The sequence below is a fragment of the Pteronotus mesoamericanus genome, unplaced genomic scaffold, assembly GCF_021234165.1.
Source record: "Pteronotus mesoamericanus isolate MK-2021 breed Mesoamerican mustached bat unplaced genomic scaffold, CSHL_Meso_final contig_214, whole genome shotgun sequence".
Taxonomy (NCBI): domain Eukaryota; kingdom Metazoa; phylum Chordata; class Mammalia; order Chiroptera; family Mormoopidae; genus Pteronotus; species Pteronotus mesoamericanus.
In genome coordinates, this window is record NW_026555089.1 from 1,834,022 (window position 1) to 1,857,865 (window position 23,844).

Consider the following 23,844-nt stretch of genomic DNA (forward strand, 5'->3'; position numbering starts at 1 on the left):
AGGGCTCGGCAGGGGCCGGCCCTCAAACCGAGACTCGTGGTGTTCCCTGGGGTGCCGGGGGGAGAGCCTCAGCCCGATGAGGCCCAGGCCAGCCAGTTCCCATGCCAGCGCCTAGTCCCAGCTCTGCCCCGCCTGCCTGCTGGGGCCTCAGTTTCCCCACCTATACAGTGACCCCAATGTTCTCTCCTGGTTACAGAATTCTATACGTCCGGCCTAAAGCCACCGTGACCACCAGCCAGTGGTCCCCTGTGAGGGACATGCCCCGGGAACGTCAGGCCCTGAAATTCAGGGTTCGGGCCCAGGCCGCGGGGGACCGGGGAGCGGGGGCGCCAGGCCAAGGAGAGGATGACGAGGCCAGTTCTGAAAGTGTCCCCAAGACTGTGTCCGGCACGCAGTGGGCTCTCAGAGGTAGCTCGTGCCGGTGCCGTCACCCCTGGGCAGACGCCTGGCCCTCCTCCCGGAAGCAGGAGGGTCTCTGGTGACCGACTTGCAGCCCAAGGGAGGAGCGAGCAGGCCCTCTGACCCAGGTCACTGGGGCCAGGGAGCAGCTCGGAGGGGGCCCTGCCTTTGCCTTTCCCACCACGGCACGTCCTGTGTCTGTCTGCTCTGGGACGGACAACGCTGTCGTGGGCTGGGGGCTGCGGCGGAGGCCTGTGTGCTCAGGGAGGGGCGGCGCCTGGCAGGCAGCCGCAGGGCTCTGCAGCCCAGCTCCCTGACCCTGACCGAGTCGCTGAGCTCGTCTGCACCGCCACCTCCCGTTTGTGAAGTGGGGGAGAAGCGGGGCCTCCGCCCAGGCGTGTGGGGCGAGAGGGAGGAGGGGCGTGGTGGCTTTGCCCCACGCCGGGTGCACGGGGAGTGTGGGCGGGTTGCCAGTGGGGCCGTGCGTCTTGTCTGCACGCACGTTCCTACGTCCGTGCCCTGTCCTTGGCCTGCCGCCCTGTTCTCGGTGACGTGGGAGGGAAGGAGAGAGATAAGGAAGGACGGAGGGATGGGGGAGTCCTGGGGAGTATATTTCAGCGGCAGTTTGTGTTGATAAACCCGGACAGCCTCCAACTGATTAATGAGAGTGAGTGTTTTGGAGTTCAGGGGTGAAGGGGGATAGATACACGGAGGCTGGAAGTGAAGCTGATTATCTTTCTGAAGATAAGATTTCTTTCTGAAGGCAGGAAGGAAGGAAAACAAATATAGTTGTAGATAAGTGGCGGGTGCCTGGAACGGCACAGACCGCAGCTAGGAAAACGCCTGTTTGAGGGAAGCGAGAAACAAGCAAATCACCGTCGGAGCCTGGAGGGGCGGGTGGCCTGGAATGGCCGGCCCTGTGCAGGGGCTCGGGCATCAATGAAGGGCAAGGAGGGGAACAAGCACAGGGTCGGGAAACGCTGCAGGGCACGGGGGGTCAGGAGCGGGCGCCCGGGTCCCGCCCGGGGGGGTTCAGGCCGTGCGACCGGGCTGACTGACGTGGGAATGGCTGTGATGCGTGGAGTGGAGGCGTGGAACAGAAGACGGGGCGGGACTTCCGCACAGAGAAGGGACTCGCGCAGAGGACAAGTGTCTCCATCAGAGGGCATTGTCTTCCTTAGGGAGAAACAAGCAACAGCCTGGCTTAGGGGGACCGTGCCCCCCAGGAACAGCGAGCGCGCGTGTGTGTGTCTCCCCGGCTCAGAAGGAGCCCGTGGGGCCCGGTCTGTGCCAACCCTGAAGGCCAGGAGGTGGGGCGGTGCGCATAGGGCTTGGTTGAAGCAAAGCGAGATTCCACAGTCACGTGTGGCCGTTGAGTGTGACACGCCAGCCCCAGTGTCCTGGCGGAGGAAGGAGGCTCGGCGCCACGCTGATTTCAAGAGGAGAAATCAGCTCGCTGGACTGGCTGACTCCTCGCTTCCATCACTTGCACAGAGTGGAAAGTTCCCCTGTCCACGCCACGTCCCAGTCCCCACTGTCAGCAAAAGTCCCCAGTCTGAGATGCAGGAAGAGGAGAAATGTTACCCAAGTAAACATTCGGCAAACCAGGGAACGCAGCCTCCAGGGCAAGCCAAGAGGGCACTCCACCAAGACTAAGGGGGAGGCTGCCTTTTATAAGGAAAGTCCCTGCCCCGGTTCCTGATTGGCCCATGTTTATGCAAATGAGGAATCCAAATCACAGAGTTCTGATTGGTCCCAATAGCACAGTCCTGATTGGTCAGAATTATGCATTCTGATTGGTTGTTATGGAGCAGTTCTGATTGGTCAGTGTGTATGCAAATGAGGGTCTAGCTGCACAGCCCTCGGGCAGGCCTCAGGCCATTGGTCCAAAGGCGATACCAGGAACTTCCTTGTGAGGGTTGCCTCCCAGGGCAGGGCCACCGAGCAGCCGGCTGGCAGCTTGGTCTGGCTTTTCCCTGAAATGCGGAGAATGTGACAGGTCTCTGCCAGCATCGGCTGCTAGGCTCTGATTGTGGACTTGGGCCCAGTTCAAGTCCACGGGGAGTCCTTCCTGGCCAATACATTCCTTCCTGAGGTTCACACCATCTAGGTCTCAAATCTATCGCATTTACTTCAGGTGGCCTGTTAGACAGCTCTTGGCTGTGGTGTGTCCTTCTGTCCCCAGCCGTGTAACGCACTAGCTGTGGCCACTGCACGGTGGATTAGCCGGGTGCTCCGGGGGTCTGTGGCGGTTAGCAGGAAGCGCGCCTCGGCAAAGGCCGAGACGCGTGTTTAGCTCTCAGCCTCCTGAGCCGGGTCGACTTGAGACCAGAGGCTGTATTCGAGCCTCCCTTGGAAAAGCGGAGGTTGCGCAAGCCCGCGGTTCTGTGTCACTGGGCCCTCCCTGCCGGTGACAAGTCGTCGGAAGGATGAGGGTTCGAAGGACTCTTCCCCAACCCAGACGCAGCTCGGAGGCCGCTTGATTTATGAGAAGGTCCCGGCACCCCCAGCTCTGGTCACATTCCAGCATCTCCTGATTCTCAGTCACCCTGCCCCCCCGTCCCTGCCGCAGCCTCCACGTGTCCGTCAGGAAGCTGTTCGCCGCACATGACGGACACCCCAGTCACAGTGGCTGAGGCCACAATGGCGAGCCCAGAGGGCCACCTCCGGGGTTTGTTCCGCGGGTCAGCGGTGACATCTCTGCTGGCCTCTTGGTCAGGAGACGGTGGCCACAGCTCCGACATCATATCCTCAGTGCAGATCTTATGCAGGAACACCCCTCCAAGTCCCCCCCACCGCATAGACTCTCCCCCAGAGGGCCCAAGAGACCTGCCCTCCTGTCTGATTTGCCGAAACCACTGCAAGGCAGGCTGGGAAAGCAAACGTATGGCGTTTCCAGCCTCTGTCGTGGGAAGCCAGCCGGGGGAAGGACCAGGAGCTGGGTGGGCAAGAGGGACAAGGAAGGCTCAGTGCCCTGCCTCTCAGCGCTCGCAGTCGCGTGAGGGAGAGCAGCAAGGGCCTCCCGGAAGAGGTGGCTGTTGAAATGGGCTTTGAAGGATGAGTAGGAGTTCGCCGTAGAGGGATAGCAAGCATAGAGCGCACGTTCAAGGTAAAAGTAAAAGCGTGGGCTCGAGAACAGCACACGTGTGCTGTGCCCAGGAAGGGGCCTTCTCACTGGGGCCGTGAATGGGACTGGGGGCCATAAGTCGGGGCACGCGCCTGACTACACAGGCTGCTTCCAGGGCGAACATTCGCACCAACATTCCCGCCCCCCTTTTCGGGGGTTGGCCGCTCTTTGCTCGTAGCTCTGTTCGTCCCACCGTGTTCTTCCTTCCTGGCGTTAACCAGCCCACCCGCAGCGTGTGGCCCTCCCTCTCCGGTCCTTGGTGTGTGACGTGAGGCAGGGTGTTCTCGGACCCCATGGGGTGCTTTTTGACGTGGACAGGGAGTCAGCGATTCCTTCCCCAGAACGGGCCCCTCCAGCCAACCCCCCCTTCCACGGGCCCTTCCTCTCTGGGTCATGGTCCGTTCAGAAGCAGCTAGGGACCGCGCCCCCCCCTGACCAGCCCCCCACGGCCCTGGGACGCAGCGTCCAGCCCCAGACCGCCTGGCTGTGCCTCCCGCCACATGCTCCTGTGCAAATCACTCAGCGCCCCCCACCCGTGCCCTGGTCCCCCGTCCCTGAAGGGGGAGTGAAGCGGCCCCCGCCTCCGGCAGTCGCCCCTGAGAAGTACCCTGAGAAGTGCCCACACGCCGCCAGTGCCCCGCGGCCGAGCATCACAGTGGCCATCCTCCCTCTCATTCCTAATGAAGCCCGAATTCAGCTCCACCGCACCCGGAGCCGACCCAGCAGGGAAACCCAGACACCGTGAGGGGTCGGGGGACGTTTCCTCGTCTTTCCGAAAGGCTTCGCCACAGGATCCTTCGGACTCTTTCTAGGGCGCTCACAGATGGCCCCGTTTCTAAAAAGTGTTTTCCTTGGGTCTTTCCTGTAGCCCCAATGTTGTGTTAACCGGTGATGTCTGGCTTGCATGGGAGGGTTAAGACCTTTCTTAGCTTTTATTCTGTGTGCCTACAATGTGGTTTATTTTGAGACACTCGCATAGATGTGTTATTTGTATCCGTTCAGGTGTCCCCAGACCCTTTAGAACGTATTTTTAGAAACTATGGCCACTGGCCCAACCTGACCCACCGCCTGCTTTTATAAATAAAGTTTTATGGGAACCCAGCCATGCGCCCGCTCCCCCCACCCCCCATTTCCAAAGTGCCGAGGCTGCCTCTGAGCCGCGGCCAGCAGGGGGCGTGCTGGCCGCCGGGACCCGTGGGCCGCAGGGCCTGAAATATGTACACTCAGGCCCTTCGCAGAGAGAGCTCGTCAGCCCTGATCTAGGACATTTAGACCCCCCTTCCGAGGGACAGAAGTGGTCCCCTCAAAGACATGTCTCCTTCACACCTTGAGGGACTTTGAGAATTGCCCCTCCGTGTGGACAGCCTCTTGTCTGAGCGTCAGCACTTGGAATGGAAACGAGACGTCCTGGCGGGGAAGGCGGGTGGTCTGCGGGGGCGGGGACGGGTTCGGGGCAGGCTCTGCAGCCCTCCCCCAGCCTGGGCCCGGCCTCCTCTCTCCAAAGCTTGGCTCTGGCGACAGCCCCGCTCAGCCCGACTCCCGTGAAAGGGGACGGTCCTGGGTCAGAGCTGTGGGTGACGTCCACCTCCCCAGAGGGACGTGGGCACTGGCCTCGTGAGACGACTCAGTGGCCTGTCCCCTGGCCTGCCCAGCGTGGTCCTTGGGGGCAGGTCCCGGGGCCCATCATTTTAACCCCCGAGGGGCGGGCGGTCACGAACCCCTGTGGGCACGCCCAGTGGCCCTCCTGTCCCCCGCCTTTTGTTTTCTTCTCTTTTCAAGAGCATTCAATTCATGGTCCAAGGCCAGAGTTTACCAGGTGGCCCTACCTCCAGCCGAGCCGGGTGACCCTGGACAAACTCTTTCCCCACCGGCTGCCCGGCCGTCCCTGAATGCGACCCGCCGGCCGCGGAGGGAGGCCGAGCGGAAGAGCGGCCTGAACAGGACTGGGGGCTCTCCCTCGGCCGGCGACGGGAAGGGGGCCGCCCGCTCCTCCCGGCTCGCTCCCGGCCAGCCCGGTTTTAAAACTGTCCCAGGAAAGCCCTCCACCCCAGGCAGCCCGGGACAGTGGGTCACACCCTCTGCGCCCCTGACTGCACACCACAGTCCAGCTTGGGTTTCCTGCTTTAAATCAGTAAGCGTCCACGGGGCGTACCTACTGGAACGTTCGGCTCTTCGCTTTTGCAGCCAGGAAGCCCCGGCTCAGGGGGACCACGGGGCCTGTCCCGGGTCCCACCGCGGGCTCTTGCCAGAGTCAGGACTCAAAAGACGGGCCTCCTCCCTCTGGCAGCGCGGTGGGCGAGCCCCGCCCGGCTTGGCCCGGCCCGGGGAGCACTCCTGTGTTCCTGCGAGAGTCAGACAGAAAACAAACGTGCGAGTCCCGAGTTCAAGCCCAGTAACTGACAAGGACGGTACAGCGGCGTTGAGGGCTGAGAGCCAGCGCACGGGAGGCGTGTCTGGCCAGGAAGGAAGGCCTCGCTGTGGCAGTGACCGTGGGGACCTGCGCCATGACAGTGGCGTGGCTCGTGACGTCCCAGAGCAGGATTCCGGGCCGAGCACAGGCGGAGCAAAGGCACTGCGGCAGCGAGGGGCCGGCTGCGGGGGGACGAGGCGGCGGCGGCATGGCCGGAGAGCAGAGACCCCGGAGGGGGCGGGCCCGGGCGGGTCACCAGGGTGCGGAGCGTGAACTTTCATATCCGATGCTGATGGGAGGCCATCGGAGTGTTTTACGCGGGATGAGATATAGGATGTGTTATATTTTATATTTAAAATAATACAACATTTGTTACAAAGCTCTGATGTTTTGCGGGCGAGGAGATGGACGCCCCAGTCACAGAGCTGTCAGGGGGCGGCGGGCCCCCGGTCACCTTCCAGGGCAGCCCTGTCCCTCGCGGGCCACGCTCCCCGGCGTCTCCGCGGGGAGCCCCGGTCACCGCGTCATCATCCCAAACACAAGTGAGCTGCATCTTTGTCTTCTCCACCCGCCGTTCTTGGCAGGTAACATGCCTGGTGGTGTTTAGGAAACACTTTTGGGTGATTTATTACAAAATAATGAGACAATTTAATTTCAGCCGAGTGTTTGCACATTATGGCTTCTATTAGGAAAGCCTTGTGTTGCCGATCGTGTTGGCGACGGGGAGGAAACGGGGCGTGAGATCCGGGCATCGTCGTGACTGCGGGTGTGAGAAACGGCTCCTGGAAGACCAGGGGCCCGGGGCTCCACAGGGGCCGCGCCCAGCGTCCTCACCGACGCCCGTGAAATAAGGCTGCTCCCCTGCTCACAGGGCACGGGGGCTCCCAGGGGCCGGGCGCAGCGTCGCTGGTGAAAGAGCCACGGCTGTCCATCAGCTTCCCGGCCCGGCCCACGCCTCGAGAGCAGCCTGGCGTGGGCTCAGGGCCCAGGGCTGGACCCCAGCGAGGGCTTCACTGCCCCTGGGAACTGGGGCCGAGGGCACCAGGGCGACGCCAAGCGGTCGGCTCGGCGGCATGTGTGGCCAGGGCTGAGAGGTGCCCTCTGGGCGGCAGCGGGTGGCAGATGCCGGGGGAACCCCTCCTGCTCGCTCCCGGCCGCCAGGTCCTCCCAAGGACAGGGCTGGCCCCGTCCCCGCCACCCGCGGAGCCACCCTCTGTTCCACTGTGCAGCCAGCGCTGCCGCGGTGACCTGGGCCGCCTGCCCAGCGGGGCCACCTGTGGAGGCCCCCGGCACCCCCGAGAGGAGATGGCAGGCTCTCATTGGCAGAGCCCGGAAATTTCTAGGACAGCCGCTGCCGTCCCCATCCCCGGAGCTCCCTCTTCCTCACAGTGCCCCACTTCCCGCCTCGACCAGGCTGGCACTGGGAGGCGTTTCACAGCCAGTGACCGAGGCGGGCGGCCCCGGGCTTCGCTTTCTCTGCGCTGGGGGAGGCGGGGGCCCCTCAACCACTCCGGGAAGGAGGTTCCAGGGCAACAAATGCCCCGGCCTCCCTGGCGGGGTCCTTCAGAGTCTCCCCAGGCACCAGCGCCCGAGTCCACGGGCCCCGCCCGTGAGCCCCAGAACCTAGCGACCGTATTCGACAGGCTCACAGCCCACGTTCAACGCACCTTTCTATTTGCCATAAAAGATTCTAAGGCAATTTTGCAAATTCGGCCTTTGAACATGTTTACCTGTAAGTCATGGCGCTGACTCCCCCACAGCCTCTGCTAACCCCGACCCTAATGCCTAACCCTAACCCCCAACCCTAACCCTAACGCCAATGCCTAACTCTAACCCTAACCCCTAACCCAAGAATTCTCTGAAAATGAGAAAACCCAACGTGCAAGAACGTGCTCACACGCATCGACGCTGACACCACACTAGAGCTCAGATGGGTAAATGCTGACTGACCTCCGTGCCGTGGTTCACTGCTCGGGTGTAGAGCCTGTGGATTTTATTTCCGATCGCAACCACGTGTGCAGGTCCCAGACGCAGCCCTGCAGCCTCCCCAAACCGGAAGGGGGCCGCCGCGTTTGAGTCCAGGCACCTCACCCCGCTGCCCCGCGGGCACAGCGTCTTCCCCGCATCTGCGCCTCTCCTGACACCCGACGCCCGACCCCGCCCTGCGACCGGGCCCTCCCAGCCCCGGCGGGGCCACCGTGGCGGCCTCGTGTGGGTGGCTCAGGGGAGGCCGTGACGCCAGCGATGGCAGACCTTCGTGTGCCTTTGTTTGGATGGCAGCGCGGCGGGTGGGCCGAGCTCCTGCCTTGTGTAAGTCAGCCCGGGTCACGGCCACTGGGGTCAGGCCTGGCGGGGGAAGGCCGGGGTCGGGGGGGCGGCGGGACGGCTGCTCTTCTCTCCCGGGGGCCTTCGTGGGCGATGCAGGGAAAGCACAGTGGCCCCGGACCGGGCAGACACTGCGTTGCAGCCTCCGGCCGCCCTGCGCCCTGCCCCGGGGGACCAGCCCTCCTGCCTCCCTATGACGCCTCAGAGCCTTTATCCACGCAGGGCCACCTCTGTCTGGAATGGCCTCCTCTCCCTCCTCCCCTGTCCAGCCTCCCAACCCGCCTGCTCCTCCTCACACATCCGCCGTCCTTCGACCGGAGGTCCTCTGTCCCCTTCTGGCTCTCCCGGCGCCATGTTGTAACAGATCGCAGCACAGCCAGGGGTCTTCAAACCACAGGCGTGGATTTTCTCCCAGTCTGGGGGCCGCAGATCTGAGGGCCGAGTGCCGCAGGCCCCGCCCCTCCGCAGGCCCCGCCCCCCCGCAGGCCCCGGGGGAGGGTCCTCCCCACCTCCTTGGCGCCGGCCGGGGTCCTTGGGGCTCCCTGGCTTGTGGCCGCGTGGCCCCAGCGTCCGCCTCAGCTTTGACGCGCCTTCTCCCTGTGGTGCCTCTGCGTCCCTAGCCGCCCTGTTTGCTCTTACAAGGACCCGTCGTTGCCCTTGAGGCTCTCGCCGAATCCAGGTCGATCTCATCCTGGTCCTTCACTGATCACGTGTGCAAAGACCCTATTTCCAAGGAAGCCCCCATTCACAGGTGCGGGGCTCCCAGGACTCGCACAGATCTTTTTGGGGCCGCCGCCCAGCCCAGGGCACCCGGTGTCTCTGTGATGGCCCGCGGGGCCTGGCCCCTTCTCTCGCACGCCTGGGACCCAGGCCATCGCCTGGCACTCAGCAGGGCCTCCGTCAGGCACGGCTGCTTTAACTCGCTCACTCGCCTGGGGGTATAGCCATCGGCCTTGTCTAACCGCTTCAGAACTTCAGCCCCAGACCGGATCCCGACGCCAGTGCATCCGGGAAGGCGGGTGGCGGTTTGACCCCACAGGGTCCCGCCCCAGCCAGGATCCGGGTCCCCACGCAGTCTCTGGTCTACCCCCGCTGTCCCGTGTGGGGTGGGGCCACCCGAACGCTCTGGGCCCGAGGCTCACACCCTGCGGCCGCCCGGACCTGGCTTCCTGCGGCGGCATGTTCACGCCGCCTCCAGGACCAGCCCTCGCTGCCAAGACAGCTTGTTCGGTGACTGACAAACGCTGAACACCAGCTGTCATCGCTGGCACCTGCCACCTCCTGGACCCAAGTGGGCGGGGCCCTCCCCGCAGGCCTATCCTCGGGCCCCACACGGTTAAAAGCCACTCGAGGCCTGGCCTCCTGCGGTCTTGCGAGGGGGCGCCAGGGGCCTCTGAGGGCGGCCAGCAGGGTGGGGACCCTCCCGTCCTGCTCCAGTGCATTCAGGAGGCACCGCTGCGGTGCGCAGTGGGGCTAGGCAAGCGCGGCACGGGAGCCTTGGACGGCCTCTGCCCTGCGCCTTTCCGGAGTCTCGGCGTGGATGTGCGACTCCCGGTGCCGTGGCCTCTGCGTGGATCCCTCCCACTTCCCCCCAACAGCCGGAGGCCCACACGCCAGTACGCGTGCTGCCGTGGGCGCCCCACGCTCTCCACGGCGGCGGTGGCGTGTGCTCCGTCTTTGCATGAGCGAGGAGAAGGTGCTCACGCCCGCCCCAGGGCCCTTGACTCCCACCCATGCCAGAGTCACCGTAGGCACCTGTACAGTTCTGTGACGGCCGTGGAGTGTGCCCTGGTCGTGCCGTGTGCGGCCCACGCGGCTGTACCTGGTGGGGCTGGACACCACCCCCCACCCCCCCGCTTTGCCTCCCACAGCTCCTGCTCCAGGAAACCGCCAAAGGAGGGCACATTGTGGGTGCATCCGGGTGCCCTCCTGCCCCTGTCAGAGCACGTATTTGAAGAGAGCGTGGCTGGATCACATTTTTTTTTTTTTAAGATTTTACTTATTTATTTTTAGAGAGGGGAAGGGAAGGAGAAAGAGAGGGAGAGAAACATCGATATGGGGTTGCCTCTCACGCACCCACCACTGGGGACCTGGCCCGCAGCCCAGGCCTGTGCCCTGACTGGGAATCGAACCAGCGACCCTTTGGTTCACGCCGACGCTCAATCCATTGAGCCACACCAGCCAGGGCTGGATCACAGTTTTTCATTCAACAAACACAGGTAGCACCCCACCGAGACCAGCCGATGCGTCCCTAGGGAGAGCCCAGAGGGACGGGGCGTGATGCTTGCTCCCAGGAACCCCACGGTTCTTGGGTTAGTGGGGGAGAAGCACCCGCGCAAGGGCCCAGGCTGTGCTCAGAGGGACCCTCGTGGGAAGAGGGCCTGATGTTGCCCCTCGTGGGGAGGGTGTGGGGTGGCGGGCCCGCAAGCCGGCCGTTGTTGGGGAACAGGGGTTGGTGGCAGGTGGAGGGAGTGTGGCGCAGAAGCCCGTGGCTGTCACGAGGCCCAGGGTGCGAGGGGCGGGGTGAGTTACAAGGCGGAGTTCAGGCCATTTTAGGGCAGCGGGTCAGGGGAGACTGAGCAGGAAGGCAGGGCTGCGGCCGGGTCCAGAGTCCAGGGTCCCTGGCAGCAAGGCCAGGGTGCAAAGTGGGGGGCAGCGGGACCGCGTCGGGGTGAGCGGTTTGTCTCGCTAGGCCCCGCCCCCAGGGACCAGGTGGCCCTGACTTCCGAGCAGTCACCCTGGCCCACGGCACGGGGAGCCTGCAGCCGCCGATGCCGAACCTCGAGCAGCACGCGTCGGGGCGCCCTGCGGAGAGCAGGCCTGCCGCCGCGGGGCCAGGTGGGCCGGGGCGAAGGTGGGGGGCTCTGGTCCTCGGGGCTGCACCGCGGCTCTGGTGGCAGCACGCGCAGGCCCGCGTCCATGCCGCCGCCCGTCGCGTGGCCGTGGCTGTCACCCTGAGGCAGGTTTCCGGTGTGTGAACCAGCAGCAAGGGCGCCTGAGCCTCAGCTGCAGGGAGGTTCTCCCTCGAGACCAGGGCGTGGAGTCCCCATCTGACCGCGGGGTGGGGGAGGCTGCATGGTCACGCCGTGTGGACAGAGCGCGACGTGAGCGCCTGTTTGGAGGGACTGACCCTTTCGTTCGCGTTTCCCGCCGCTCTGCACAGGTGACCACGAAGACCGTGCGTTCCTCGCCCAGAACGGCCTTTCACCTCGGCCCAGGCTTCCTGGGCCGAGGCAGCTGCCCGCAGCCCAGTCGGCCGTGCGGGGCCCGGGACCCCGGCCCTCCTGGCGCTGCTTCCCTCCAGACCCGCCCGCCCTGCGGTCTCCCCTGCCCCCGACAGCACGTCCTCCCCACTGGACTCCTGCTGGCGTTCCTGCCCATTTCACTCCGTCCCACAAACGTCGGGGGGTGTGCGGCCGTCCGCTGGGCGCTGTGGGCGTCGCGTGACCTGCAAGATGGTGGTGCTGCTGTCCGGGGCCCCACGGCTCCTGGGGGCTTCGGCACAACGGGACACACAGGGGCGCTAACGAGGGCAGAGCGCCTGAGTCGGGACGCCTGCCCTTCCGTGGGGGGCTGGGGGGGTCTTGTCTCCCTTATTTCCCCAAGTCCCTGCCCAGCAGGGTTAATAGTATGCTGTGTAATGACACACCGTGCAGGCGGGAAAACTGAGGCTCTGGGAAGTGGCTGAGTCGTGTGAATGGAGGCGAGGCAGGTCCCAATGGGCAGCTGGGGGCTGTTCAGATCCTGGGGTGCTCGAGGAAGGGACGTGGGGGGCGGGCCTTCGCAGCCGGCTGGGGAGCTGGCGTGTGCCCGGCCAGCGGGACATGGCCTCGGCCGTTCGGGGGCGGTGGCAGCGCGAGTGCGGACGAGGTCGGCGGGAGGACCAAGCAGGGCCCCGCCCCGTCCTCGGCCCAGGGCCCGGGCTCGCCCCAACTCCGCCCCTGCCCAGCAGGGCGGCGGCAGCCGCCTGGGCTCCCGCGGGTTTGCGCTTTGACTCCTCTTAAGGCCTCAAGGCGTGGTTTTTATTACTGCCATTTGCAAAGCTGGACCCCAAGGCTCCAAAGGTCAGCGCGACCTTGGGATCCAAGCAGAGCTGGGATTTGAGCCAACTCCGTGGGCAGAAGGCCCTGCCCCCATGCGGTCCGTAGGGGGGAGCCAGCAGGCTCCCAGCCAGCCACACTGCCCTGACACGTCCCCGTAATTGGCGGGGCACAGCTGCTGGGAAGCGTGCGGGTGGTCTGCACGACGCAGGAAGCCCGTGGTGGGTCCGGGCAGCACCTGGTCTTGTGAGCGGAGTTGGCCCTGCACCCGGAGCCCCGGATAAGTTCACCTGAGTGCTGGGCAGAGGCAGGTGTTGGGGGCGTGTCCCCAGGGAGCACAGGGCCCAGGACCCTCTGGGCAGCCTCACATTTCCGGGGTGTCAGGGCGGCTGCTCACACAGGGGGTCTGGGAGCAGAAGACCGGGGCTGCCGCGGCCGGGGCCCTTGGAGAGCCTTTCGCTGGAGGAGGGGCAGGAACAGCGTGGGGTGGCACCTGCCCGGCGCGGAGCCAGCATGGGGCCGGGGGTGGAAGCGGGAGGCAGTGCCCATCAGCATTCTGTCTGGGGAGACTGTGCAGAGAGAAAGGTGGAGAGGCCTGGTGGAGGGTCCGCCCGCTCACCACAGAGCCCCCGCCCGCCCCGGCCCCCCGACGCCTGTGTCCTGGGTCTGGCTGACCACCAGCCCGCTGTGGTTCCTGGCGGCGGTTCCGGGAATGGGGCCCTGGGGCCCTCCCGGTCCACCGCACCATCTTGGGTATCGACCCACTTGAGCTCACGCGAGTCCCGGGAGGCCTGTGGTTTGTTCTCGCCACCTTGTATGTCGCGTGAGGGGAAACCGAGGTTTTGGGAGCCTGTCCTTACTCCACATGGGGCGGGCCAGCCACGGGACCCCGCCCACGGGCTCCCCGGCCCTGGGCCGCTGGCCATGCTTCGTGCTGAGCCCCACCCCCCGAGTTTCGAGGCAACAGCCCTGGACTGGCCGTCCTGGACCGTGTGGTCTACCAGGTGTCAAGGTGTGTGTCCCTGCGGTCCTGGCCCTTCCCTGGAAGGCAGGATCCCCCAGGCCAGTGCTCAGGCGGGGTCAGGACACGTGTGTGTCCTCCAGCTGTGCCCCCAACTCTGGGAAGCTTCCCTGCCTCCCCTGTGCACGGGAAGTTCTGGGCGGCCGCCCATCCCCTGGTCCAAGCCCCTCTGCTCCTCCTCCTCCTCCTCCTCCTCAGGGGGCTCTCATCTGGCTTGGCTGCGCTGCTCCTGGGGGGCTGCGTACGGGGCCGCGTGCTGCTGCCGGCAGCACATCGAGTGCAGGGCAAAGCTGACCCTCAGTTGCCTGGGGCTCCCGGCCCATCAGCACGTCTCCCTCTGCGCCCAGCCAGCCCCTCCGAGACGGGCCCCGGATGCTTCCGGATCCACCGCAGCCTTTCCGCCCGGGGCCTCTCGGGGCCGTCCTTTCGCCTCACCCCCAGTCCTCCCACGCCTGCCCCCGAGGACCCGGGACCGGGCCTCCACCCCGGCCCGTCCCCTCCACAGCGGCCCTGCTCCTGGCTTACTCAGGGGCAGCAGCAGGTCCCTAGAGGGACGCAGCTCCCGACCCCGGGGCGGGGGGGGCCCTGGTCTGCAGTGCCCCTGCCAGGAAGCCCACTCCTGCCCCGCTCCCCGCTGCCTCCCGGGTGGACGAGGGGGCAAAACGCCCTTGCTGTGAATGACGGGAGGCTTCGGCAGCCGAGTCAAAGTTGGACCTTTCGGTTTCTTCTCTTTAAAAAAAAAAAAAGAAAGAAAGAAACGAAAAAAATGCTTTGCCAAGAGGCAGGCCCTGTGGCTTTAGATTGCCTGTCAAAGGGGGAGCCCCAAGGCTCCTTCTCCAGGCCCCACACTCAGCCTCCCCCACAGGAGGAGAGACCTGGCCCCTGCGAGAAGCCCCCCCCGCCCCCCGCCGCCGCTGAGCAGAGCCCCGGCCGCCCCTCTGCCGCCTGCAGCTTCTGCGCGCGGGGTGACGCGGTTGATTGTGGGGGCACCGCGTTCCCGTGGACGGAGAGGGAGGGGTCGCTGCGTCTCTCGGCGCTGGCTCACGCAGGGAGCAAATAGAATTTGATTTTTAAAAAACCCCTTCAAGAAGAAGGAAAAAAAAAAAAGGAAAACTGCTGCCTCATTTCGGGTCCGGCTGATTTCATTTGCTCCCTGGAAGACGCATCTGGCCCGGGCTCCTTCGCGCAGCCACGCTCGCTCCTCCGGGCTACTTTCTGTCCCCGCTCCTCGGCGGCGCCCGGAGCTCGGCCCTCGCCCGAGGCCTCCCCACCATGCGCGACTCCTTCCTCCCGCTGGCTCCCGCTCTGCCTCTGCCCGGCCCCCCCTCCCAGCCCCGACGAGCGGCGCCCGCCTCTCCCGTTCGCCTGCCCCCCAGCCGCCTCGCTCCTCCTGCGCCCTGCGCTGCCTAGCTCCCTCCATGCTGCCTGGACCGGGCGAGCTGGGTGATTAATTGGCTATGATGATGAGCGTCCCTGGCGGAGGAGCAGCCGCGCTGATGATGACGGGTCACAATAATGGTCGCTATCCCCGGAATTCTGTCTACAGTGACTGCATCATCGAAGAGAAGACGGTGGTCCTGCAGAAGAAGGACAATGAGGGCTTCGGCTTCGTCCTGCGAGGGGCGAAAGGTAAGAGCGGCTGCTCCCAGCCTCCCGGCTGCATTCGCATGTGTGTGTGTCTGTGTGTGTGTCTGTGTGTGTGTGCGCGCGTCCGTATGAAAGACGTTCCCCGGCTCGGAAAGAAGCCTTTTTCCTGGGGGCACTTGGTTGCTAGACAACCGTGTTCTTTAACATGCTGCCTTACTCAGAAAGCACCGGGGCCTCCTTTAGGAATGTTGTTAATTTTCTATACCCAGTGTTCCTCCGAACGAGCTCTCTCCCTCCCTCCCCCCACCCTTTTTGTAAAATCACGGGTCGGCTCTGTGTTTCATGGCTCAGTCCGGTCCCCTCGTGGCCGGACCCGGAGCTCCCGGCCTCAGGCGCTCAGCAGCGCCTGGTCCCAAGTTCCGGGATCCAGAAACTGCCCCTGGCGGGGAGTGGGCTTCGGCTCCAAGTGCGGCAGGCGGCCGCGTGCCTGCCCCTGAGGTGACTTTGCAAAGGAAACGTGGCAAGATGGTCCCTTCCTCCGTGGCCCGAGCCGGCAACACACATGTCACGTGGCGTGGGGTGGGGGGCTCGGGGGTGCATGCCACGGCGGTGACTCGGGGGGTCCCCTTCTGAAAGAAAACAAAATGGCATCGCCTCCCCGTGAGAGGAGGCATCTGTCCACCGCGTGTGTGGGGAAGCCATGTGGAAGTTCCCTCTCCGAGCCTCCGTGCTGAGGCGGGGGGCCCGCACCTGTGCTGAGGGGGGCTTCCTTCCCCGGAGGGGGAGCCCCGGCTACCACGGCCAAGGCTGCCCTGACGGCCGTCTGTCCGGGGAGAGAAAAGGTGGCCGTCCCCGCGTGTGTGTCCACGGCTGCCCGTGTGACTCCTCTCCCCTCCCCCTGCAGGGGCCGTCTCCCTCCCCCGCCCCCGGCCGCCCGTGACAGCCCAGGAAAGTCCACCTTGCGCCCCGGAGTTTCCCTCGGCAGCGATGCGGGGCCCCGAAGCCCCGAAGCCCAGGCCCGCGGGGCCCCCGCGACACCGGCCAGAGAGTGGCCACGGAGCCAGGCTCCCGCAGAGCCAGTTCATAAGCAGATTTCACATCTGCAGCCCCGCTGGGTCAGCCTTCTGTTCTGACCGGGCTCGGAGCTGAAGTCCCTGAGCTGCGGTCTGTGTAGACGGGGACCTGGCATGTGGCTTAGCATGGTGCTTCTGCAGCTCCATGTGGTTACGGGGGAACTTTTCCATTTTTAGAACTGAAAATGTTTAGTCACCGATGCTTTTAAAGAAAATGACGGGCGTGCACATATAGACATGGACCACAGAGCCTGCGAGGCCGTGCTTTGCGTGGAGAGGCCGAGGGGTGCGACTTGGTCTCAGAATGCAGTGGGCCTCGCGGCTTGAGTTGGCGTTGACCTGGGACCGTGAGTGGCAAGCCCTGCCCTCGGGAGAGTGGGCCTGGACGGCCCACTTCCAACAGGAAACGCCCCGGGCCCTCTCTCAGGGTCCCCTGGGGGCCGGGGCTTGCTGCCTGAAGACGTCCCCCAGGCCTGTAACGAGCTGCCCTTGCCTCCCCAGCGGACACCCCCATTGAGGAGTTCACGCCCACGCCGGCGTTCCCAGCCCTGCAGTACCTGGAGTCCGTGGATGAAGGCGGGGTTGCGTGGCAAGCCGGACTGAGGACCGGGGACTTCCTGATTGAGGTAGGAACACGGGTGTTTGTATCTTTCTGCTTGGGGAGAGCGCCGGCTCTCTGACGGTTTGGGGTGCGCGGTCTGGACCGCGTGGCCATGGGGCCCAAACGGGGGTGTCCGTGGATCCCGGCGGGGACCCACGCTCGGCTGCATGCACCAGCGGCTGGATTCCAGTTCCTGTAGACACGTGTGTTGGGCTGTCTTTGAGGCCTTGCCTGTAAGTCTCTGGACGGTGGAAATGTCTGTGGAACTCGGCCATTGGTGGTGAAGTAGACGAGAAACATGGCCGCCATGATGTGGGGGACATGCACGGATCTGCAGACGGTTCTGCTGTGACTGTGTGAACAGACACCGAGAGGGGCCATCGCCCGTCCCTGTGCCGTAGGGGCAGGCGGAAAGGGCGGTCCCGTGGCTCTGGCGCGCACGAGGGCTTGATATGGGTGGCTCAGAGCATGTTGACTTATAAGCGGCCTTCAAAGCCCAAGGAGTGTGGGCAGGAGGGGTGGCGGACGTTGGTGGACGAAAAGGAGCTTAAAAGTCAGGAGCTTTGGAAACCAGCTGCGGCCGGCAGGGAAAGGGGGAGCACTGGGCTCGTCGCACCAGCCCGTGAGAGGCAGTGTGCCCCCGGGGCGGCCGCGGCGGGTGTGCGGGGTGTGCGCGCTGCCAGCGCACCGGAGCGCCGTGCCCTTGTGTGCATTTTACTTTCAGTCTTGTTTGTGCAGATGGGTGGGATGTGTTACTCTTTGGAAAGATTAAGAATAAAAGAACACGTTTCCCCTGGAAAAATTATTTTGGGGCGGTTGGGTAAGTGCCCGGGGCCCTCGCTGGAGTGCACGTTACCTGCGAAGGCGTCTCTCTAGGCTAACCTCGAGCCCTGGCTCACCGGCGCTGGGGGCCCACATGCAGGTGGCAGGGATGGATGCGTGGCATCCAGCCGGCCCCATGGAGGTCCCGCCATCGAGTCGGCCACCCGCTGTCCGTTCTGTGAAGGCGGAGACCCGGGCCCTGCCGAGACGGCCCCTTGAAGCCATGGCCCTCCGTCACACCTACGCTTCCGAGGCTGCTTCTCGAGCTGCGGTTTTGCTCATCTCCTTAGTGTTTCTCAAGACAGAGCCATGGGAACCCTGGAGGAAAGACGCCCCTGGGGAGGGCGGGGCACCGTGGGGAAGGTGCTTCCCCTTATTCCAGGTGTCCCGTGCTGGTCGCGTGCCAGTTGCTGAAAGCCTGAATGCTGGTGGTCACGTCAGAGCCTGGCTCAGACGGAGGACGAGCCCCCCGGGCCCCCGTCCCTTTAACCTGCGGGCGCGAGTCCACAGCGGTGCGGGCTGGAGCCCGCCGTGGCTCGCAGGTTAACTTGGTTTGTGACCTCCTGCAAATGCAGAGACGCGGGGCTGAATCATCCTCTGTAGGACGCAGTTGTGATGTAAGTCCCCTCTGTGCGTGTGTGAGAGAGAGAGGGGGAGGTGCGGGGGCTCCGTTCGGCTCGCAGAGCTGTGGTTGGCTTTAAATCATTAATGAGGACCGCAGACTTAAGCACCCCCCTGTTCTCAGGCTCCTTGGATTGCTTCCTTCATAAACTAGTCCACAGCGCAAACGCAGCGCTGCCTGGGAGCGAGCCCGGGGCTCACCCCGCGCCCGGGGACGCGGCGCTGCCTGGGGTGGCGGCTGTGGCCGCGGGCGCCCGGCCCAGGCGGAGAAGGCACGCCCAGGTCGGTTGGGAGCCCCCGTGGAAACTGGGGGCAGCGAGAGTTTCCACACTTCTGCCAGAGCACCTCCTGTGACATTGTATTTCACCTCTGCTATGCAAATCTACTGGCCATTTTGGAACAGGTTCTAGATGCTGGGGAACCTCGGAAGTCCAGGATTCTAGGAACGCTGACCCTGGGGTGCTCGAAGGCTCTGTCGCTATCATGGTGTCACAGATGACGTGAAGGGGGAGCAGGCCCTCCGTGGCCACCAGCTGCAGGGACAGGCGGCTGGACGCTTGGAGCCCAGCTTCTCCCAGCTCATGTCCAAGGCTACCTGGTGGGCTGCGGAAATTCTCCCTTAGCTGCTTGGCTTAAAAAGACAGAGAGTCTTCCTTGAGTTGTTTTCCCAGCTACCAGATTCCGCCTCTGGAATATTAATATCACTTATAGCCTTATAGCTGCATATTTTTTCTCCAACAGACAATTTTTACGTTTTTAGTGAAAAGCTCCAAGCTCGCAGGGATTGTTTGAAATGGAATCCTGTGTCTCAGGTGAGCGTTTGTTTTGGCAAGAAGCCGCCCTCGGCGCCAGTGGGGTTTCTGAGCTCCGGGCGACGTGCAGGGTCCCGTGTGGAAGCTGCCCCCAGGGCGGGCCGGCTGTCCTTGTCCCCCGGCCGGGTTGCCACTGGCCCGCCTCCCCTTCTCCGCTCTTGGAAAGGAACTCAAAGTGGGTCAGAGGGGAACCTTCTCTTTAAATAAAAACGCATGTGCAGTTTGAACTTGGGGGCCGCGGGGCCGCGTTTGAAGTGACTCTTGGCTTTCAAAGTCTTCGGTAGCAACAGAAGGCCATCCTTGCTTCCCGGACTCTGTCGGAAGGCCTGGCGTCCCGGGGCCGGCCTGGGCGCGGCCCTGGACGGTCCTGCCGCTGCCGCTTTGCCTGGGCACCGACCCCCGCCGCGCGCAGGTCTCTCCCCTGCCGCGGCCTTCGGGAGGAGTCTGTTCCTTTGCTGTTGGCATCGTCGCTTTGTCGCCCGCCCCCTACCCACCTGCCGCCAGGGAGCAAAAGCTTTCAGTGCAGCTCCTTGTAAAAGGCTCGCTGAAAAGTGGGGATTCTGAGAGAGGTGGGCCGTCGTGCTCTCCGGGGCGGGAAGGAGTGGGAGCCCCGGGGAGGGTGGTTTGAGCGAGGCGGCCCCACAGATGGTTGGGCCCACGGCGTTTTAGACGCGCGCCACGTGCCAGGATCCCCCGCAGGGCCGCCGCCGCCGCAGGGTCCCCTCCGGGGGCGGGCCGGGCACTGGGAACGGAGGGCCCTGGGGGACAGTGGCGGCCCAGGGAGAGAAGCGGGCAGCTGAGTCAGGGCACGTTTTGCTCTCCCTGCCGGTCAAGTGGAGGGGGGGGCCCACAGCGAGGCACGGGAAGGCCCACGCCCCTCTGGTTGCAAGGAAAGCCGGTCCGGACTGGTTTGGTGAGAGGAGCTCGCCAGCGAGGCTCCCGCTCTTCCTAGGCGATCCCCTTGGTTAGGTCTCCTCAGCCCGACACACCGGGCAGGCACGGTCACCCATGGTGAGTCCTAAGGAGGACACACGGCTCAAGGGTGGCAGCCTTGCATCGGGTCGCCGGGGAGACAGGGAGGTGGGAGTGTCCTCTGGGTGTCTTTTGGGGACTCGCCAACGGAAGGCCCATCGGCCTCGCCCGGGGAAGCGCGGCTGGGCGTCGATCCACGGGGCCAGTGCCCAGCCCACACCTGCGACGTGGAACCGCGCGGCAGGAGCTTGCGTGTCGGTGCGTTTGGAGCTCCTCGTGCGCCGCCAGGGCCCCGGTGGGCAGGCGGGAGGGCGGGAGGGTCCGACTGGGCTGGCCTTTGAGCCTCGGCGTCTGGCCGTCTAACTAGAGACTTGAGCAGGCGCTGCGTTCACCTCTTCGACCCAAAAGCAGGACGGTCTTTCTTCCACACGCCCCCTCTTTGGAAACGAAGTTTTGTTTCTTGCATTACTTTTGTAAAATAAAGCCTCCTTTATTTTACGGATTGCTCAGGATACAACTAAACAGTAACCATCAAAAAGGCAAACGGAGGTGCGGGGCAAATCTGACCCGTGTCCCCGTCGACAGGAATCGAGGGGGCTGGGCCAGGCTCCGCTCTGTCCCATCCGACCCTCCCAATAATCCTGTGCACGCGCGTCTGTTCCCGCCCCCTGGTGTGGATGAGGGGACTGAGGCGCGGCCGGGCCAATGAGTGAGCCACAGATGGGTGAGGAAGCCGGGACCCCCACCCCCACCCCCGCCCCCCGCCCCGGCTGTCTGACTCCGCGACACCACGGCCCTGAGACGCCTGAGGGAGGCTGGGATGTGCTGGGTGTGTAAACGCGCAAAGTGTAAGAATGAAAACAAATGATAAGGTGCCAGTTTTTATTTTCAAATTAGCAAATGCTTTTTTAAAAAAATTATTACTGTGCCCATCGCTGGTGACAGCTCTCATATGTTGCTACGTGGAGAAACGAATTGCCATAAACTAGTTAGAAATCCATGTGACAGCACATAACAAGGACCGTAAAGCTGGACCAGAAACATTACCTCTGGGAGCCCTTCCTGGAGAATGATTCAAAGAGACAGGCAGAGCCCACGGACTCGCCAAAACGAAGTGGGTGGGGCAACAGGGAGGTGGTTAGGGGCCACCAGGCCCCTGCTGTGGCTTCGTAGGGAAGCATTAACCACTGTGCCCGCCACGCGCCCTCCACGCCTGCGAGGAACGGCTGCCTCGTACCAGGTGAAAAGGGCAAACTACACAGTGTCATCTGAATTGTACGCCCCCCCCAAATAGGCACGGTAAACAAAACAGGGAAGGCAGTGTCTGCCCCTAGGGAAGGGGGTCCTGTGGGATCATTTTCTCTCTTTTCAGATGTTTCTCTGTTTCTCGGATCGTCTCGAGCGGCAATGTTCCTTTTTTGACAAGTGTTAATAACATAAGCAGAAACGATGCCTCAGAAGAGAGCAGCCCCACGTGGGTGAGCCTGTCTCAGCCTCGGGGCGAGGTGTGGCGGTTGGCGCGTGCGCTCTGGGCGCTCATTAATTTCCTGGGGCCGTGGCCCACCCGCCCGCTGCCGTGCTGGCGGCTCCTGCGGCCTTTGTGATTGTTTTCCTAGCCCTGAAGTGGCCAGCGCCGTTTTTGTGTAATTTCCCTAAGCAGGTTTCCCCTCGCAATTAGCGCAGGCTGCGCCATCCTTCATCCTGGAAAAGCGATGCTTGAGTTTGCTAATTACTTTTTCCTCGTATTAAATGCTTGCACCAGAAATGGCCCGGCACTGTTTTATCATCTCGGTCTGCACTGAACAGAGGGCATTACGGGGGATGCCCTATGGCTTTCCCCAGAGGCCATTTGTTTGAGTAACTTGAGCAGCGTTTCTCCAACTGCTCCTTGAGAAACGGGTCTTGAAGAACCCAATGCAGGAGCTACTGCAAGTTCCCTTAGACCCTCGCTTCCCACCCAGCTGGGGCTACACATGGCTGCCGCTGCCGCCCGCCCGTGGGGATCAGTCCGCCTCCCCCAGCCTCACGATGAAATGCGATACGGAGGGGGGAGACTCCAGGTCCTTCCGGATCATCTGATGCGTGTTATGCATCAGCGTGCGCTTCCTGGGTCTCGGCGTCCCCACCAGCAAACTGGGTGACCGTGAGCACTAAGCCACCTGAGATGGATCGTGCAGTGCCTGAGCGCAGGGCACGCGGAGCGCTGTTCGCCTCAGTCTTCAGAGAAGGCAGGGAGCCGGCGGCGCGGGGCGTAGAGCTGCCATTCCACCGGTACTGTCTTTTATCACCATCTTGTTCTTCATCATCATGAACGATGCCTGATTCCGAAGAGGAAATGAATAACGATTAGTTAAACAAATAATGGCAATGTCACAGTAAGTTATAAGGATGACAGGCGATGGTTACCACTATCATTTCATGCATGGAGCTGTGGCAGAGCCCTCCTGCCACATGCCAAGCGCAGACATGTGGGCGCTTCCAGCCAACAGCGCGCTTGCTCCTCGATGCCCCTGGTGGAGGGGTTACCATCCGCTAATGCAGGCGCTGCTGCGCCGGCGTCCTGGCAGCCTTGCCTCTGGACCTGGCTCACATCTCTGCTCCAAGGGCACTCCCTGCCTTGCTCGATGTTTTTTTTGGCACGCCTCTGGCTTTTAGGTAATCTTGGAATTTCTAGTCATGAGTCCCATTTTGCCCTCTAGCGACAAAGCCCAGGGCTGAGGCCGAGACTTCTGGTGGCTTCCACAGCGCCAGCTTCCTCTTGGGCCACCTGTTTGCCCACAGCGCACAGCCCGTGTTTCTGTGCTTTGCCTTTCAGGGCATCATGAGAGGTTCCGTCATAGGTCCTGCTGGCAGCGGCCCACGCGGCCGATCTCTGAACTCTACCCATTTCCTCCACCCCCCAAAGAAATCTTAATATTTCATTTACATCCTTTTACATAGGTATTTTACTCAATAACTAAGTTCAAGACCAAACACCAGCTGATGTCAGCTGGAAGTTAGGACAGCTGGCAGGTTCTCCACCTTGAGTCCCGCTGACACTTCGGTTGTCAAGTTTTGCTGATTTCACACCAAGAACAGCAGGACTCATTGGCCCTCCTGGGACCCACCGCATGTGGACGGTTTGCGTTCTGAAGCTCCATGGCTTCCCACTGTGCTGGTTTTGGAAAAGGCCTGGGCCCCCAGCCAGCTTCCCACCCCAGCTCCTCGGCCCCCGGGCCGCCTGCCTCCGGGTCAGTGCGGGAGGAGAGGCTGCGGCCGTCTTGACCCGTCCCTCTATCCCCCTACCCAGCCTTCGCTGAGGTCAAAGCTTCCAACCAAATTGTCAGCCATGGCTGAAAAACATTCCTTTAGTAGCAAATAAAAGTCAGCACAAACGAGCACGGCTGCTTCTGTTATTTGCCTTCAGATAATGCCAGTGCTCAGGGCAAACTGCTGTCATTACAGGCATGGCCCTCCAAGGTTCTAAGGGGGCCACTGCTCTGGGGGAGCCCCTGGCAGCTGGGAGCCTGGACCCCTCCCCTGCACACAGCCGGGGCCCCTCCTGAGCCCCGGGAACGGTTCGCTTCGTCCTCCACGGTGACTGGGAACAGGTGGTCCAGGCTGAAGAGCAGCCCAGAATCCTGCTGAGAGGGTGGCTACAGGCGGCTTCGCGGTGGCAGATCTGAAATCTTGGCTCGTTCATTTTGGGGTTCTAATTTGAAGCATCAGTGATTTCAATTTCAGGCTAAAAAAAAGTCAGAATCACTTCAGGGGACCGTGGCTGCTGTGCTCACGGCTGCTCCGTGGGACTGGCAGATGGCAGGGCACTGGCTCGGAGAGCGACAGAGAGGCACTCGGTCAAGGGCGCAGGCTGTGCGGCGTGATCTGGGTCTGGGTCCAGGCTCTGCCACCTCGCAACTGTGGGAACTTGGGAAAGGCCCTCGTCTCTTGGCCTCCGCTTCTTAAACTGTAAATAAAAGTGTGTGTGAAGCACGTAGTGTGGTTCCTGGCAGAGGGAAGCCTCTGCCGTTGGTAGCAATTGTACAAGTCCTTCT

The 23,844-nt window shown here is 63.3% G+C and overlaps 1 protein-coding gene across 1 annotated transcript in view; it reads left to right on the plus strand.

Annotated features, from left to right (window-relative positions):
* Nucleotides 1–23,844, plus strand: part of SHANK2 (SH3 and multiple ankyrin repeat domains 2) — a 289,453-nt gene that overhangs the window by 162,078 nt on the left and 103,531 nt on the right. Inside the window, exons 14-15 of the mRNA XM_054570752.1 lie at nucleotides 14,869–14,951; nucleotides 16,484–16,608. Of these exons, the coding sequence (XP_054426727.1) occupies nucleotides 14,869–14,951; nucleotides 16,484–16,608 (208 nt within the window). The remainder of the gene's footprint in view (nucleotides 1–14,868; nucleotides 14,952–16,483; nucleotides 16,609–23,844) is intronic.